This window comes from Penicillium crustosum (genome assembly GCF_028827405.1).
Source record: "Penicillium crustosum strain IBT 35664 chromosome Unknown utg000001l_segment0_segment0, whole genome shotgun sequence".
NCBI lineage: Eukaryota > Fungi > Ascomycota > Eurotiomycetes > Eurotiales > Aspergillaceae > Penicillium > Penicillium crustosum.
The window spans coordinates 882,537-896,162 of record NW_026623122.1 but is presented as its reverse complement, the minus strand read 5'-3'; the positions used below and the strand labels follow the sequence as shown (position 1 = coordinate 896,162).

Sequence of the window (13,626 nt, the reverse complement as noted above, 5' to 3'; positions counted from 1 at the left end):
TATCCCCTGTATTGTATGTGTACTCAGCCGATTCTCGATCTACCTTCTCGCTATACCTACATACTTATCTTGCTCGTTGTATTATCGGTAGCCGCGCGGTGATCCTGACTAGAACACAGCCCACCTTCCTTTTCGCAAGCCCCACCAGTCACTAACTACCAAATTCGACTGTTGCCTTGAGCTAAGCCCCTTTGACAGGCTTCCGCGCCAAAGCCTTGAACCTAAGGGTCTTCTCTTTCGTGGTCGACATATATTTCCGACCGTAGACACCGCCGATCGATCACAAGATCCAATGCGGTGATCACTTGCACAATCCCACGATGTCCCGCCGAGCACCACCCCGCGACTACGACGAGGAAGATGAATTCTACGAGATAGAACGAGAGCGCGAACGAGACCACAGACCGCGCCGACGAGATCGCAACTATGAGGAAGATGTTGAATATCGTCGCCGGAGGTCCGAGCCTCTGGTGGAGGATATGGAGCGTATACACATCCGAGAACGTCCCAGGCGAGAATTTATGGAAGAGCGCTTTGCGCCGCCGCGAGGAAGGGATGATATGGTTCACATGCGACCAAGAGAGGAGGTAGATATGGTCTCGCCTGAGCGATATATGCCTCTAGAGCGCGATGATCCCTACATGCGGCCGGCTGGGTCCCGGCATAGACCTCGTCCTCGTGAAGTGGACGAGGAAGACATGATATTTGAGGAACGGGAGATACGCCGGGGTAGCCGACGTCATCCGCGAGATATTGACGAGGATTCGATTTTCGAGGAGAGAGAAAGACGCGGGGACAGGAGGCATCGCCCTGCACGAGAGCGAGAACTCGATAGTGATATTTTCCCCGATGAAAGTAAAATGCGTGGACTAAGGAAGCCTCGTCCTGAACGAGAGCGAGAAGTCGAAGGCAGTGTCTTCATCGAGGAAAGAGAAAGGCGCAGAGATAGAAGGCGCCGCCCGGAGATAGCATCCGAAGAGGATTTTCTGTCTGAGGAAAGACCAAGGGAAAGAGGGAGTGGTAGGATGCGTCGTTCGGAGCCAGCATATGAGGAGGACGAGGAACTTCTTGTCGAACGGGAAAGACGCCGAGGAAGTAGGCGCCACCCGCGGGAATTTGAAGAGGATGATTTGATCATTGAAGACAGAGAAATACACAGAGGGAGCAGGCGTCACCCGGAACGAAGGTCTGAAGACGATCTTCTCTATGAAGAGAGAGAAAAGCGCCACCGCAGGCGACGTGCAGAAAGGGAATTTGAAGACAACCCCTTGGTTGAAGAGCGGGGAAAACATGGAGGAAGAAGACACCGCCCAGAGCGGGAATTAGAGGAAGAGGAAATGTTCATTCGGCGGAAAGAAAGAGAAGAGCCTCCTTTACGTCGCGGATGGGACAGTGAACTCGACATTCGATCGCGTGAAAGAAGATTGGAGTTCGAGGAAGAGCCCTACCACCGACCACGGCCACGGCCTCCACCCCAAAGGGTCGAGGTGGAAGAGGTCCTGCTTGACAATGCGCCTCCCGAGCGACGCCGAGGCCCAGTCGATTTTCCAGATCTAGAAGTGGAAGATGACGTGGTCGTCCGGCAGAAGGAGAAGGGACCACGACCAGTCGACCGTGTTGATGAAGAGGAAATGGTTATACGCGGGCGAGAAAAACGGCGCAGTGTACCTTCGGAGGATCTCGAACGCGAATTAAGAGGTCTTCGGCGAGAAGGTAGGGGCCGGATTCCACTGGACGAAGAGCTTAGCGCGAGCTCGCAGTTTGACTCCAAGTCAGGCACCAGAGATACTGAAGAGGTTAAGGAAGAGATCATGATTCGGAAGTCAAAGGACAAGCTTTCATCTCGCCAGCCGTCACCTTCTCTGGATTCGATACATGTACCCCCAATCCACCAGGACGTGTTCACCCACCATACGCACATTGACCATGGTAAGACCGATTTTGGTAGCCCAGCAAGAATATTCTTCTAACCGAACCCAGGCTATAAAGACGTTCATACACCTCGTGTGCGTAGTCCGCAACCGCGGTCCCGGAGAGATAGTTTTGATGAGATTGATATTAAACATCGGTAAGTAGATAGATGGTTTCTCCTTTTTGCCGCACGCTAATATTCGGCATAGAAAAATGCGAGGTGGACGAGTGTCAGAGGAAAATATAGTCCTCAAACACAGTGATAGTGAAGAGTCTCTGACTCCAGAAGACTCAATATCTCCCACTAGCGGCCCAACTGTTGATTTCAAGGACCCATGGGAGCGAGAAACAATATCCGCAACACGTCGTCGGCCCAAGTCACTGGAAGACGAGAGCGAGTCAGATTACAGCTCCGGAATAAGCGATGCTCCTTCCATGCGCGAAGTGGAAAGGGATATAATGATTGAGAGCACCCGCGTAGTGAACAAGGGCCCCAGAGGCGCGGATGAGTGGTCAGTGGTGCATGCTCCATCTCCTGACGAAGCCATCGAGATGACCGGAGCTCTGGACGTTGTTGAGGTCAAACCCCGACATTCGCCGGTGGACGAAACAGAAGTGGGACGAGTTGCTCAGCAGGTCACGGACTCGGAGGAGACACGAAACGATCGGTGGACGGAAATTGCGAAGAGATTGGTAGTGAGGGAAGCTATTGAGCAGATGGGATTTGAGTACGAAGAGACGAGGACATGCTATTACATCTTCTCGTACCTTAAGTCGGTATGTATCATCTGAGCGGACAGCTTTGTTGGATTCTGACCTGTTTGGCGACAGGATGACATAGATGAGCTTGTCGAGTTGTCCGATGAGATTCGAAGTGCTCGTCGCAGACGCATTCGTGACATACAGCGGGAGCGGGCCTCTGTTCCTGACATCGTACCCCATATGAGACCTCGTATGGGAATGCCTCCGCGAGCCCGGATGATAGAAAAACGCATGCAAGATATTCGAGATCGAGAATGGCAATTTCGGCGCTAATGCTACCTATTAATCTGATGTTTATGAACCATGAATTTATGATAGTCTTGTTTCCTGCGAAGTGCCCTCGACGTTCAGTCAGTATATCAATACCCCCTAATATCGCCCATCAGGTCCTTCCCCGACGGTGAATGCATCGCGCGATGAATACAACGCGCGGGCTGCATTTGAGTATATAAGTAGCTGGAGACCAGAACAAACGATGTTCTCTCATTCAGACACCCACGCGCAAGCCCTCACCGTCTTTTTTCCCGATCCAGACCTACCTTCACGTGATGAATATGTCAAACGCATCCGCATCAGGTAGTACACTCCCCCCGGCCCCGGGAATTCCTCGCAATTGAGTCGCTCCTCCACGGTCGTTCGTGTGAATGATGAGAATTTCAATATCCCGTGTCCTCAGCGGGAGATCATCCTACGCCAGCTCAGGAAAGCTCTGTTAGAGCAACCAGTCCCCTCCCCACTATGGGCGGTTCTCCATGTATGCGATCTCGAGAGCCTTCAATGGATTCTACAGCTCGCCCGCCTCTCACTGAAAATCATCGAGAGCATTGCTCAGGTTATCTGTACTATTTCATTCAAATGGACGGTGCTACCACCTACCTCCCAATCGGAATCGGAACAACCATACTTGCCTGCTAGTTTCAATTCCCCTGCTAGTTTCAGCCCACCTGCTAGTTCCAGCCCACGGCCACGTGCTCCCCCCGTTGCAATTTACGCTGCCAGACAACGGGATGGATACAAGTGTGTCATCACAGGCACCCGCAAGATTTACCAAACGACTCCGATCTTCCCAGCTAGCGCATTGGCCTCCAACTTGAAGAATGATCCACAGGCTCCTAACATTTGGAGATTCGCCGATGTTTTCTGGGGAAAGGTTAGAACCGAAAGATGGAGACAGGCCGTTTTTAACGACCCAACGCAGCCCGAAAAACCTGTTAGTGATTGTACTAATCTGATCTGCCTTCGGAGAGACCTTCGGTCTGCATGGTCAAGTGGTTTGTTTGCCCTGCGTCCCGTCTCGGTCTCTGATGATGAGACCGAAATGGAAATTGAGTTCTACTGGCAGCCGAGGCCAGACCACAAGCTTTACGACATGGTTGATTTATCCAAGCAGCCCATGTCTAACAAGAACATCTCCAGCGTGGATCGACTGGTCGTGATGGTAGGAGAGCGTGGGGAACCATCATATCATGCTATTGAATCCGGCCACAGATTCAAAATGACAACCGACAACCCCGCTGAGCGACCGCTTCCGAGTTTCGACTTGCTGGACATGCAGTGGCATTTCACTCGAATGGTCGGCTTGTGCGCTGTGGGCACTTTCTTCGATGAGGATAGCGAGGATGGATGTGATGCCAAATCCGACATTACTGCCCACATTACTACCCAACCAGAGCGGCCGTCCACCCCGCCAAACCTGGTCACTCCGTCAAACGAGGACGTTCTGGCCTGGGTTGAATCTGTGTCGGTCGATTCCGATTACGATTCCCCTCCCGGTTCAGAATTCGTGGAGGATATCAATGAATTGACGATTGGCCCTCTGCCAGGGTCCGGCACCAACCGTTCGCGCAGTGTTAGCCAGAGTTCGAAGAGTTCAGAGAAGACAGCAAAGTTGTGTCCGGCGGATTCAGCAAGTGTGGAAAGTTCAAGCAGCGTGATTGAGATGATCTCCAGAACTGGGAATCTATCCATCGGCTTGCAACGTGATAGTTAAATCATAGGTTCAGATCCAAAAACATTTCATGTACCAAAGCACACAGACCACTTTTTCCTGCTCATATTTTTATTATGTGGCAGGTGTATGATGTATCTCGAAACACCTTTTTAATTGAACCTGTTGATTTGAATATTGAATGGTCGCAAAACTTACTCCGTACATGACCTTTGAAATGAACGTTGTACCGACAAATGTAAACTTTCAACTTCGAGATATGGTTCGCGGATGCCTCATGCAGGCTGCACCAAGAGATCAGCACTGTAGGCTTGTTTCAGACCTAGAACGCCACCTGCAAGCCACCAGGCACAATAACAAATAATTGTACGGAGATTCAGCATGTCCTTAACTTCGCCACATGTTGAATCAGCATGCAAAAAGACCAGGCCCGAAATGGAGAGCCCAGATCGAGTAACCCTAACTACGCGGCGCCCCCTGCGGGAGATTACGTCGTACTGGGCTAGCTGTCCTTCCACTCGCGCGTTGTGGTGGATTTGTCTCAGCCATATGAGCCACAACACATCATGACTCTAAGGCTTGCCTTGGCATTGTCCAGATGTGTATGGAGTAAGGTTCGGTAAACCGATTTGTATTGGATATTTAGTACGGAGAAGTATTGGATTGCAAAATGGATTTCAATGATTCTCGGTATTTATTAATGGACTATTGGTCCGCGTATTAAAGTTCTGCACTCGGAAAACAACCTTGGAAGTGACCAGGTACGGAGGACGGAGTACCTAGGTACAGTTTAAACGCCATTGAACCACATGCAGTTATATTGTATATGTGTAACAAGGAGTCTTAAATCCTTCGCTTATAAGACAAATTGTATGCAATTTGAAATTTCAAGATAGGCACATAGGCACCTACGCATGATTGTATCATTTTTACGTTTTTACGCCAAGTGGAGATGCTCCACTTGGGAGATGAGTGGGATGATTCATATTGGATGAGTCGAGAAAGGAAATAAATCTTGGAAAAAGGGGAAATCATGACTCTGTGTATGTTGTACAATGTTGTACAACACTCTGTTGGTTAGTTAGTCTAGTTATGTTGGATGTTGTGCCAGACTAGATTAAGATGCGCAAATCATTAGTCCGCAAACACAGTCTAGAGAGAAACGGGAATTGTATTTAATAGCCGATTGATCCCATTTGTTTCATCGCAACCGACTCGCTTCCATCCGACAAATCACAGCGATCTCTCGAGTCGATCGTCGTTTCTGGCGGCTGGGCATTGGGAGGGGGTCGAGAGCATTCGGTGACTCCGTACAATATTATTCAATTCCCGGGGTGATACTCCGTAGAATTCCCTGTGTTACCTCACGGTCTAGACACATTGTACCAGGGAATTCGCAAGTTGACAGGTGTCTATTTCATCATGATATACGGAGTAGCCTTGGAAAGCCCTGGTTCATAACCACTTGGTCCAGGTCCCATACGTAAGTTGCTGGATTGATCGTAGAGTGGAGGAAAGACTTTTATTGCCACGATGGAGCTAGTCTCAAAATCTCCTAGAGAGCTTTTCTTTATATAAATAATTTCCAAATTAATACACACAGGCCAAGCCAAAGTTGGAACATTCTTACGGAGTACGGAATACATACGGAGTAGTGTGAGGAGTTTTCTCTCCACCCAATTACGTATGTCCACAATTACGCTATGTACTTTCTAATCCTGGTAATGCATTGGTGATCTCTCCGGCAACTGTTTCGGATATAATGAAGAAAATGATACACAAATAGAAGTACGTTATTCCCTGATATTCGGGAGTTGATTACGGAGTTTCAACATACACAATACACAATACACAAATACACAAATATACGGAGCAGATCGAAAAAGAAAAAAAAAGGTATGAAGGGTGGAATGTTTCCTTGGTCCAAGGATCTTTGGTTCTACCAGTCAGGCCATTGCAGTGGAGAAAAAGCGCATTAGGAAAAAAGTCAATAAAATACTTGTTCGACTGTTATGATGTGTTAGACTACGACTGTGTGAGACGGTGTTATATCTGTTATACCTTGTTATACACTGGGAAATATAAAGATTAAAAGATGGCTTGTTATAGGCTCGCACTTTGTACATAGATACATCCACGGACCTTACAGAGATAACAACATTGGAAGATATCCTATAAAGGGCCGAATGTCTATAGAGTGAAAACAATAGATCTGTACTTCGTAAATAAACTACAATGTTTTTTGGAGATCTCAATTAATTATTCTAAATCCCACAGTAAAATAGGAAAATCAGTATCCACCGGGTATGTCGGGAGGCCTCGACATACTCCGACGAGGATAGTTAAGTGGAGGATAACAGAGCAGGATAGCACCTGAGGCCCGTGACTGTGGAGATCCCCCTTCTCCTCTTCTCTCTCTTTCCCTCTCTCTTTCCTGTGTGCACTCAACTTCATCTTCTCCTCCCCCTTCATTTCATTTTGTTTCTTTCTTTTCTTGTTATTTTGTTGCCTAGCCCTTCAGCCCTCCGAGTCATCGAGACAATGTGCCTTTGATCCGGGATCACCTACGACTTTTTTCAGTGCTTAGTGGGGGGATCAACAACAATTGGGACGTTTTCGATCGACTGCCATCGATATATTAGATTCTGCCTTCAGACACTATCGGACTCTGGTCCATAGGTGATCGACAATTCTCGTCGGTCGGCCCACATACAGCCAATTTCGATCTTCACTCTGCGCAAACTGCTTACCGTCGCTACCCTTACGCTTGTCGGGATCTGGGTGGAAAAATAAAAGAAAACCACAAATACCAAGGAAGGGCGACCCGGTTTAATAAGAAATTATCGATCGAGCACACCCACCATGAAGGTCGCGGAGGTGGTCTCGGTTTTTGCTCTCCTGGCTCGGCCATTCGCGTCGGCTGCATCTAGCCTCGCATACTGTGCTTCAGTCAACACGGGGTCTTCCTTTAGCGCAGGTAAGCGATCGCAAAAATTTGAAGATTTGACTATCGCTGACATCCCACAGTTTCCGACACATATCAATCAAATGGAGCATGCCTAGCAACTTGCGCCAATTATGCCCTGGGTATCCTACAAGGGAAGAAATGCTGGTGCTCAAATGTTGCTCCTTCTAAATCGTCGCAAACTTCTGACACCTCAGACTGTGATGGTGCATGCCCCGGTTATCCCGCAGACAGTTGTGGAAGTGCATCCAAAGGAGTGTTCGCCTATATAGAAATTACAGGCAACGATGTGACTAGCACAGCCGGTGGTTCAACAACCTCAAAAACCACTTCGTCGTCATCCTCAACCTCAACATCAAGCTCAACCTCAACTTCGGTAAGCAATCCCTCCTTTTTTGCTTTTGGATATCATTTTTCTTGGTTTCTTTTCGTTTTCTATTTTTGGACCGATAAACCTTCCTGTCAGCCTATGTAGCATGATTGGGTGTTCAACTCTTTCTTAGCTTGTGGCTCTAATATCCGGGATAGGAGAGTACGAGCGTTCAGCCTGAAACTGTCACTGTGACTGCCTCGAATCCTTCCACTTCATCCTCACAAACTGTATCTTCAGCATCACCGGTTTGATTGAATGGCACTTTTGGCTAACTTTTGATCCTAGTCAACTACGTCGGATGAAACAACCAGTACCTCATCTACTGTCTCAGTCCAAACCAACGCTGGAGGCCAAGTCAAGACAATCACTGTTTCTGGGTCAAGTGCGACTGCTGGCGCCGATTCCGGATCGACTACGACTGCCGCTACCAGCTCGAAATTGAGTGGAGGTTCCATCGCAGGAATTGTGATTGGTGTTCTTGGAGGACTAGCCCTGATTGGTGCCCTCATCTTCTTGATCTTCTTCTACCGCAAACGCGCTCGTGCCGTCAGCCCTATCCCAAGCCAGGAAATGGCCGACGACAGAACCAGCAGGGGATCGAGCTTCATGGGAGGGTTGTTCCCACGGAGCAATGGAGAAGGTGCTGCTGGTGGATCTATTCCCGCACGTTCGGGCACAACATTCACCGATCGGCGAATGAAGACCAGCACTGTTCTCTACCCGAACGGTGCTCGGGATAGCAGTGTTTCGCTGCAAGACAACGAAGACTACTCGCGTCCTGTTCTTCGCGTAAGTTCAATATCGAACTTCGGAATTTGGCCAAACACTTTTGCTAACTGCGTGATTTCTAGCTTACCAACCCTGATTAAATTTGGAATAACAATTTTATTTGATCGCCTTTCCTTTCTATCCTGTCGTCGTCGGCACCTTTCAATCTCCATTAATATCACGCCATCCCAAAATAGCCCCGTTATGATACCCAGTTGTCGCTCGATTTGTTTCTCCGTCCTCCCTTCTATTCTTATGGGTGCAGCTGCGGAGAAACTAGAAATAGCGGCACATGAAGCCGAGCGCCCTTTTCCCCACCACCAAGGAACAGTTCTGAGGGTGCATGCATTGGCATTGGCCCGTCAGAACACACTAGAGGATAACAGAAAATAAGAGCCCAAGCCCAGAATTGAAATCTATGGTTAATCCCCCGGCCAGTTGAGACGCCTTCACGAGCAACACATACATTATCCTGCATACATACCCGCCATATCGATGACGATGCTAGCCCATGCCGCCATGATCTGAAAGTACACATACATTGCCATCTTTCGGTGCATCTGACATCACTAGCCTCTGGGCTCGTCGCTTTCTTGGCATTTTTATCATTCTCTTGCTCTTATTTGTCTGAATATGCTTATTAGCTTTGCTTGTTTTCTCTTCATTTGTCATGTACTACTCAGCCTCTTCTGTCGCTGCTACCCGTCTTAATTGTTCGTACATTTGCTATAACTTTGATCTGAGGGGATACGTCCCCGGCGCTGTGCTTAGACTGCCTGATTCAATGGAACTATTCTATTCTACTCTTGGGATAAAGATTCACTCACCACTTCGTCCCGTTGAATAGAGTCATATTATTGTAAATTGGTCTGGTAGTATGTCTTATTGGCTGTTCGCATTTGGCGACTTTTTTGGTCACCACGGAGCTATATAGATGGTTTCATGGTATAGATGGTGTTCTCCATGATTGATATTCGTCCATCATTTCTTATTTCCTCCTCTCGCAGAGGTATATCACTATGTTTCTTCGTTCTATTGCCAGTGCAACATAGGCATAAATACCTACGGGCTTCAAGCCTGGCAGTCTACAATCTTCCTAGTCATACATTGGAATTGCAAATTCTATAACGATCTAATTCCCTCATTTCTTTGCTAATAACAATATATAAAACAAACAAAGGAATAAAACCCACGCAATCAACATAGCAGTTAAATTTAGCATCGAAGAACACGCAAAAAGGAGCCGATCCATCTCATCATCATCTACGTTTTCCCTCGCCAGGCTACAAAGACGTGTCACGATCTCCTTGACCTGACGTACCCTATCATTCATTCCAGGGGGCAATATTGGCATTTCAAGCATCCTTGTATCAGCGTGCATCTCTGCTGTTGCCTGTGTCGTTATATGATTTATACAAACATCTTTCAAGGTCTCCAAGAACAGGACTCTCCTTTCAGGATCAACCTCTTTCCTGACCACACGCAAAAGACGTGGCAAGGCCCTCCCTAACAGGCCTGCGTTTTCAGGATCAGTACCAGTACCCTCTCCTTCTCCTGTCTCTTCTTCTTCCTCTGACCACTCGAGACCTTTTATAGCCTTGACAAGAGCGTACATCGAAAGATAGCTAGCCTGTTCGGACAGATATGTTGAGTCTTTTGAACAAGATCGCAGATTGGACCAGAATCGAAATTCGCAGCGGCCAATGGAAGAATATGTGGCGCGATTTCATGGATGAGGTTGGGGTTGGACTTGACTGGCTCATCAAAGATACACTCATCCCAACGATGAAGATTTGACATGATTTCCATGATCTTTCGTGCTAGGTCAGCATGGGTATCACTCTCCAGTATACATGGTATTTGTGAGCCATTGCCATCACGGTTGATGCAATCTTCCGCATACTCCGTGATCTCGGGGTTTCCGAGAGTAAGAGCTGTGGCGTATAGCGATGGTGTAAACAGCTTCCCGGGGTTATATCTAAATATGTTTTGGATCTTTATTCCGATGATATTTAATGGGCTCTAAGAGATGCTACGAAGACCTTGCATGTGTTCTCAGTATTTGGGGCTTCCCTTGGTTGTTTTTGTCATGATATCAATGAATGGATCCATTAATTGGCTCTTTCGTCCGTTATTTGTTTCATAAGTTGGACAAAGGGGAGTTTCTAAACATTAATATAAGCCGTACTAAGGGTGATTCTAAGGGAAACAAAGGACAGAGCGCATCATTCATTGGATCTATTGTAAGCTTAGAAAATACAACTCGGGGTGTAGGAAAGCAGTGTTCACTGAACCATACAAACAATTGCCAATTGATGAACTAGCCAATCTTGTTGAACTTGGGTGCATCTATGACTGCACAAAGCCAAACACGCTGCATCTTCGCTACTTCTGGTCGAACCATTATCTGCATGTAGTGTTTGAAACTACATATTTTCTCCTGGTCTTATTGTTGGCTAAATACTATTGGTATACATTTCCATGGTTAACGCACGAATACGTATAGTCTACACTCTTTCTAGGCTCGCATTGATTGTCTTGGAATGAGAACTGTTAGAAGGGCTTTATTTCTCTCAAGTCCTCATTGCTAGGTACATATATAGACTAATGACAGATCCCCGTCCTCGTATTTTTGGTTTAGAGAAGACCCGACACAAATCACAAAATCGAAAACAAATGCTAGTTTGAAAAATCTGAAACCACCACAGAACAATGTTAATACGTGAAAGAAAAAGCTAGAATCGAAGAAGCCGCAAGATGACCATCATGACTCGGTCCATCTCATCATCGGTGTTTTCCCTTGCCAGGTCCCAAAGACGGCCTAAAGCCCTACAGAGTTCGTGTGTCCGATCATTCATTCCGGGAGGCAATAGTACCTGTACCTCTGTAAGTTTATTCATGTAAGCGATCCAGTCTACCCTTAGCTGACTCACTATGTGAGAGTTAATGACGGCCTTTGAGGTCTCCAAGAAAAGGGCCCTCTTTTTAGGATCAGCCTCTTCCCTGATCGTGCGAACAAGGCGTGGCAAGGCCTTCTCTAATAGACTTGCCCTGCCTTCTTCTTCTCCAGATTCAGCATGTATGGCTGGGCAAATATGTTGAGCTTCTTCTACCAACTCGCGGGTTCGATCCGAATCAAAATTTGCGCCCGCTAAGGGAAGAATATGCAGTGCAATTTGATTGACGAGTTTGCACTGGACCTCAATTTGTGGAACACTTGAACTAGGTCCATACCGGTAATAGATATTGCACATAATCTCCATGATCTTACGTGCCATGTTAGCATATGAATCACTCTCCGGTATTTGGGGGCTGCTGCCGCCGTCGCGGTCTATACAAGCCTCCAGGTAATGCACAATCTCTCGTCTCCCAAGGGTAAGAGCCGTGGCATATGCTGAAGGCGAATACAGTGTCTCGGGGTTATGTACCAGGGAGGGCTTCCGCCCTTCTTCGTAGAATAATTCTAGGATCGTCAAGCTTTCGGTCCTAATGGCGCAGATAAGCGGCGACATAATGTCCCTCTCATGTTGCTCTTTACTCACGCCACGGTTAATAAGCGTTTGTATAATTCTATATTCGCGGGCTAAGATTGCTGCCTGAAGCTCACGCCCTCCTATATAACTTTCTAGGGGAGCGAAGGCATTTCTATCAAGAATTAAGTATGCAATTCCAAAATGGAATCTTTTGATGGCAGTCCATAGAGCAGTATCGCTCGATTTATCGATGGGGTCGAAATCGGCACCAGCATCGATCAATCTCATGGCGAGATCCGCGTCTGGGTTACATAGTGCGATATATAGCGGCGTCTCATTCTTCTTTGAGACCATTGTTATAGTCTCTATTGTCAGGTGAGGTGCCACCAGGTCGAACATCTCCGGCCAATTGCGCTCGGCTAGGGCATGCGCCGCGGTCTCCCCCAACCAATCTGCTCGGTTGAAGTCTACGCCTAAATCTATACAAGCCTGGATAGTCTCCAAGTCGTAATGACCAATAACATAATGGACGAAGCCGTGTATCTCAGTATGGTTATGGCTGCGGGCGAACGCAAGAATCAGGGCAGTATTGCCGGCGGTAGCTTTCTCATATGGTAAGCTGCCGAAGCGGAAGTCTGGATGGGAAGGATCAGCACCGTGTTTCAGAAGCAAAGTGACTATCTCAGGATGATTGGAGCTAGTCGCTATATGCAACATGAATTCGCCCGTAAGGCTATAATCGGGTCGTGGAACGCGGCCACCAGGCGGTGTCCGGGTTCCCGGGCGTAATCTCAACCCGGGCGTAATCTCACTTTTCTCCATTCCACCTTCTTCATTAATTCACTACACCCCCAATTCTCTATATTATGTCTCAAGAATTAGAAGCCCGCATCTCTAATGCCTTATCAGCATGCTCTGCTACCCAGAAACCTAACGTTTCAGCGATCGCCCGAGAATTTGGCATTACGTCTAGCATACTGAGGGGCCGCCTCAAAGGTCATAAGTCTAGAAACGATCGTATCCCAACCAACAAAGCATTAGACCCCGAGCAAGAGAAGGCATTAATTCTATGGATTGATACCTTGGACCAGGCCTATTCTCCCCCGACCGCAGGGCAAATTCAGGCTGCTGCTCTACAAATTGTTCGACGTCATGAACCCGCCCGCACGCTCGGAAAAAACAGGGCGTACGACTTTATCGCCCGTCTACCTTCACGCTTTGAGACTATTAAGCAAAAGCCGATGGAAAAGGCACGATATGAAGTCTGTGAACCTGGTTATATTGTTTCTTGGTACGATCGCCTACAAATTACGCTCAAAACCTACGGAATTGCACAGAAGAATCTATACAATTTCGACGAAACTGGGTTTCGAATTGGCGAAGGCAAGGCCTAGAACGTTGTTTCAGCCCGGGGAAATTCCAAAAA

At 47.5% G+C, this 13,626-nt stretch overlaps 6 protein-coding genes across 6 annotated transcripts; 3 read left to right on the top strand and 3 right to left on the bottom strand.

Moving 5' to 3' along the window:
* Window positions 1-320: 320 nt before the first annotated feature.
* Window positions 321-4,663, top strand: N7487_000333 (uncharacterized protein; the record flags this gene model as incomplete). The annotated part of the gene is made up of 6 exons (XM_056868081.1): window positions 321-1,929; window positions 1,981-2,068; window positions 2,121-2,688; window positions 2,743-2,863; window positions 3,060-3,229; window positions 3,254-4,663. 6 exons carry the CDS (start codon window positions 321-323, stop codon window positions 4,661-4,663), a joined length of 3,966 nt encoding a protein of 1,321 aa, XP_056732865.1.
* A 2,820-nt stretch (window positions 4,664-7,483) lies between these two features.
* N7487_000332 (uncharacterized protein) lies at window positions 7,484-8,828 on the top strand (the record flags this gene model as incomplete). The annotated part of the gene is made up of 5 exons (XM_056868080.1): window positions 7,484-7,598; window positions 7,649-7,962; window positions 8,115-8,186; window positions 8,245-8,748; window positions 8,811-8,828. The coding sequence occupies 5 exons, from the start codon at window positions 7,484-7,486 to the stop codon at window positions 8,826-8,828; spliced, it is 1,023 nt and encodes a 340-aa protein (XP_056732864.1).
* Window positions 8,829-8,980: 152 nt separating this feature from the next.
* On the bottom strand, window positions 8,981-9,327 carry N7487_000331 (uncharacterized protein; the record flags this gene model as incomplete). Its single annotated transcript, XM_056868079.1, is given in 3 exon segments — window positions 8,981-9,099; window positions 9,212-9,251; window positions 9,268-9,327. The coding sequence occupies 3 exon segments, from the start codon at window positions 9,325-9,327 to the stop codon at window positions 8,981-8,983; spliced, it is 219 nt and encodes a 72-aa protein (XP_056732863.1).
* Window positions 9,328-9,868: 541 nt separating this feature from the next.
* N7487_000330 (uncharacterized protein) lies at window positions 9,869-10,776 on the bottom strand (the record flags this gene model as incomplete). Its single annotated transcript, XM_056868078.1, has 4 exons — window positions 9,869-9,879; window positions 9,958-10,357; window positions 10,390-10,661; window positions 10,770-10,776. The coding sequence occupies 4 exons, from the start codon at window positions 10,774-10,776 to the stop codon at window positions 9,869-9,871; spliced, it is 690 nt and encodes a 229-aa protein (XP_056732862.1).
* A 686-nt stretch (window positions 10,777-11,462) lies between these two features.
* Window positions 11,463-13,022, bottom strand: N7487_000329 (F-box domain and ankyrin repeat protein; the record flags this gene model as incomplete). The annotated part of the gene is made up of 1 exon (XM_056868077.1): window positions 11,463-13,022. One exon carries the CDS (start codon window positions 13,020-13,022, stop codon window positions 11,463-11,465), a length of 1,560 nt encoding a protein of 519 aa, XP_056732861.1.
* A 44-nt stretch (window positions 13,023-13,066) lies between these two features.
* On the top strand, window positions 13,067-13,594 carry N7487_000328 (DNA-binding domain-containing protein; the record flags this gene model as incomplete). The annotated part of the gene is made up of 1 exon (XM_056868076.1): window positions 13,067-13,594. One exon carries the CDS (start codon window positions 13,067-13,069, stop codon window positions 13,592-13,594), a length of 528 nt encoding a protein of 175 aa, XP_056732860.1.
* Window positions 13,595-13,626: the final 32 nt, after the last annotated feature.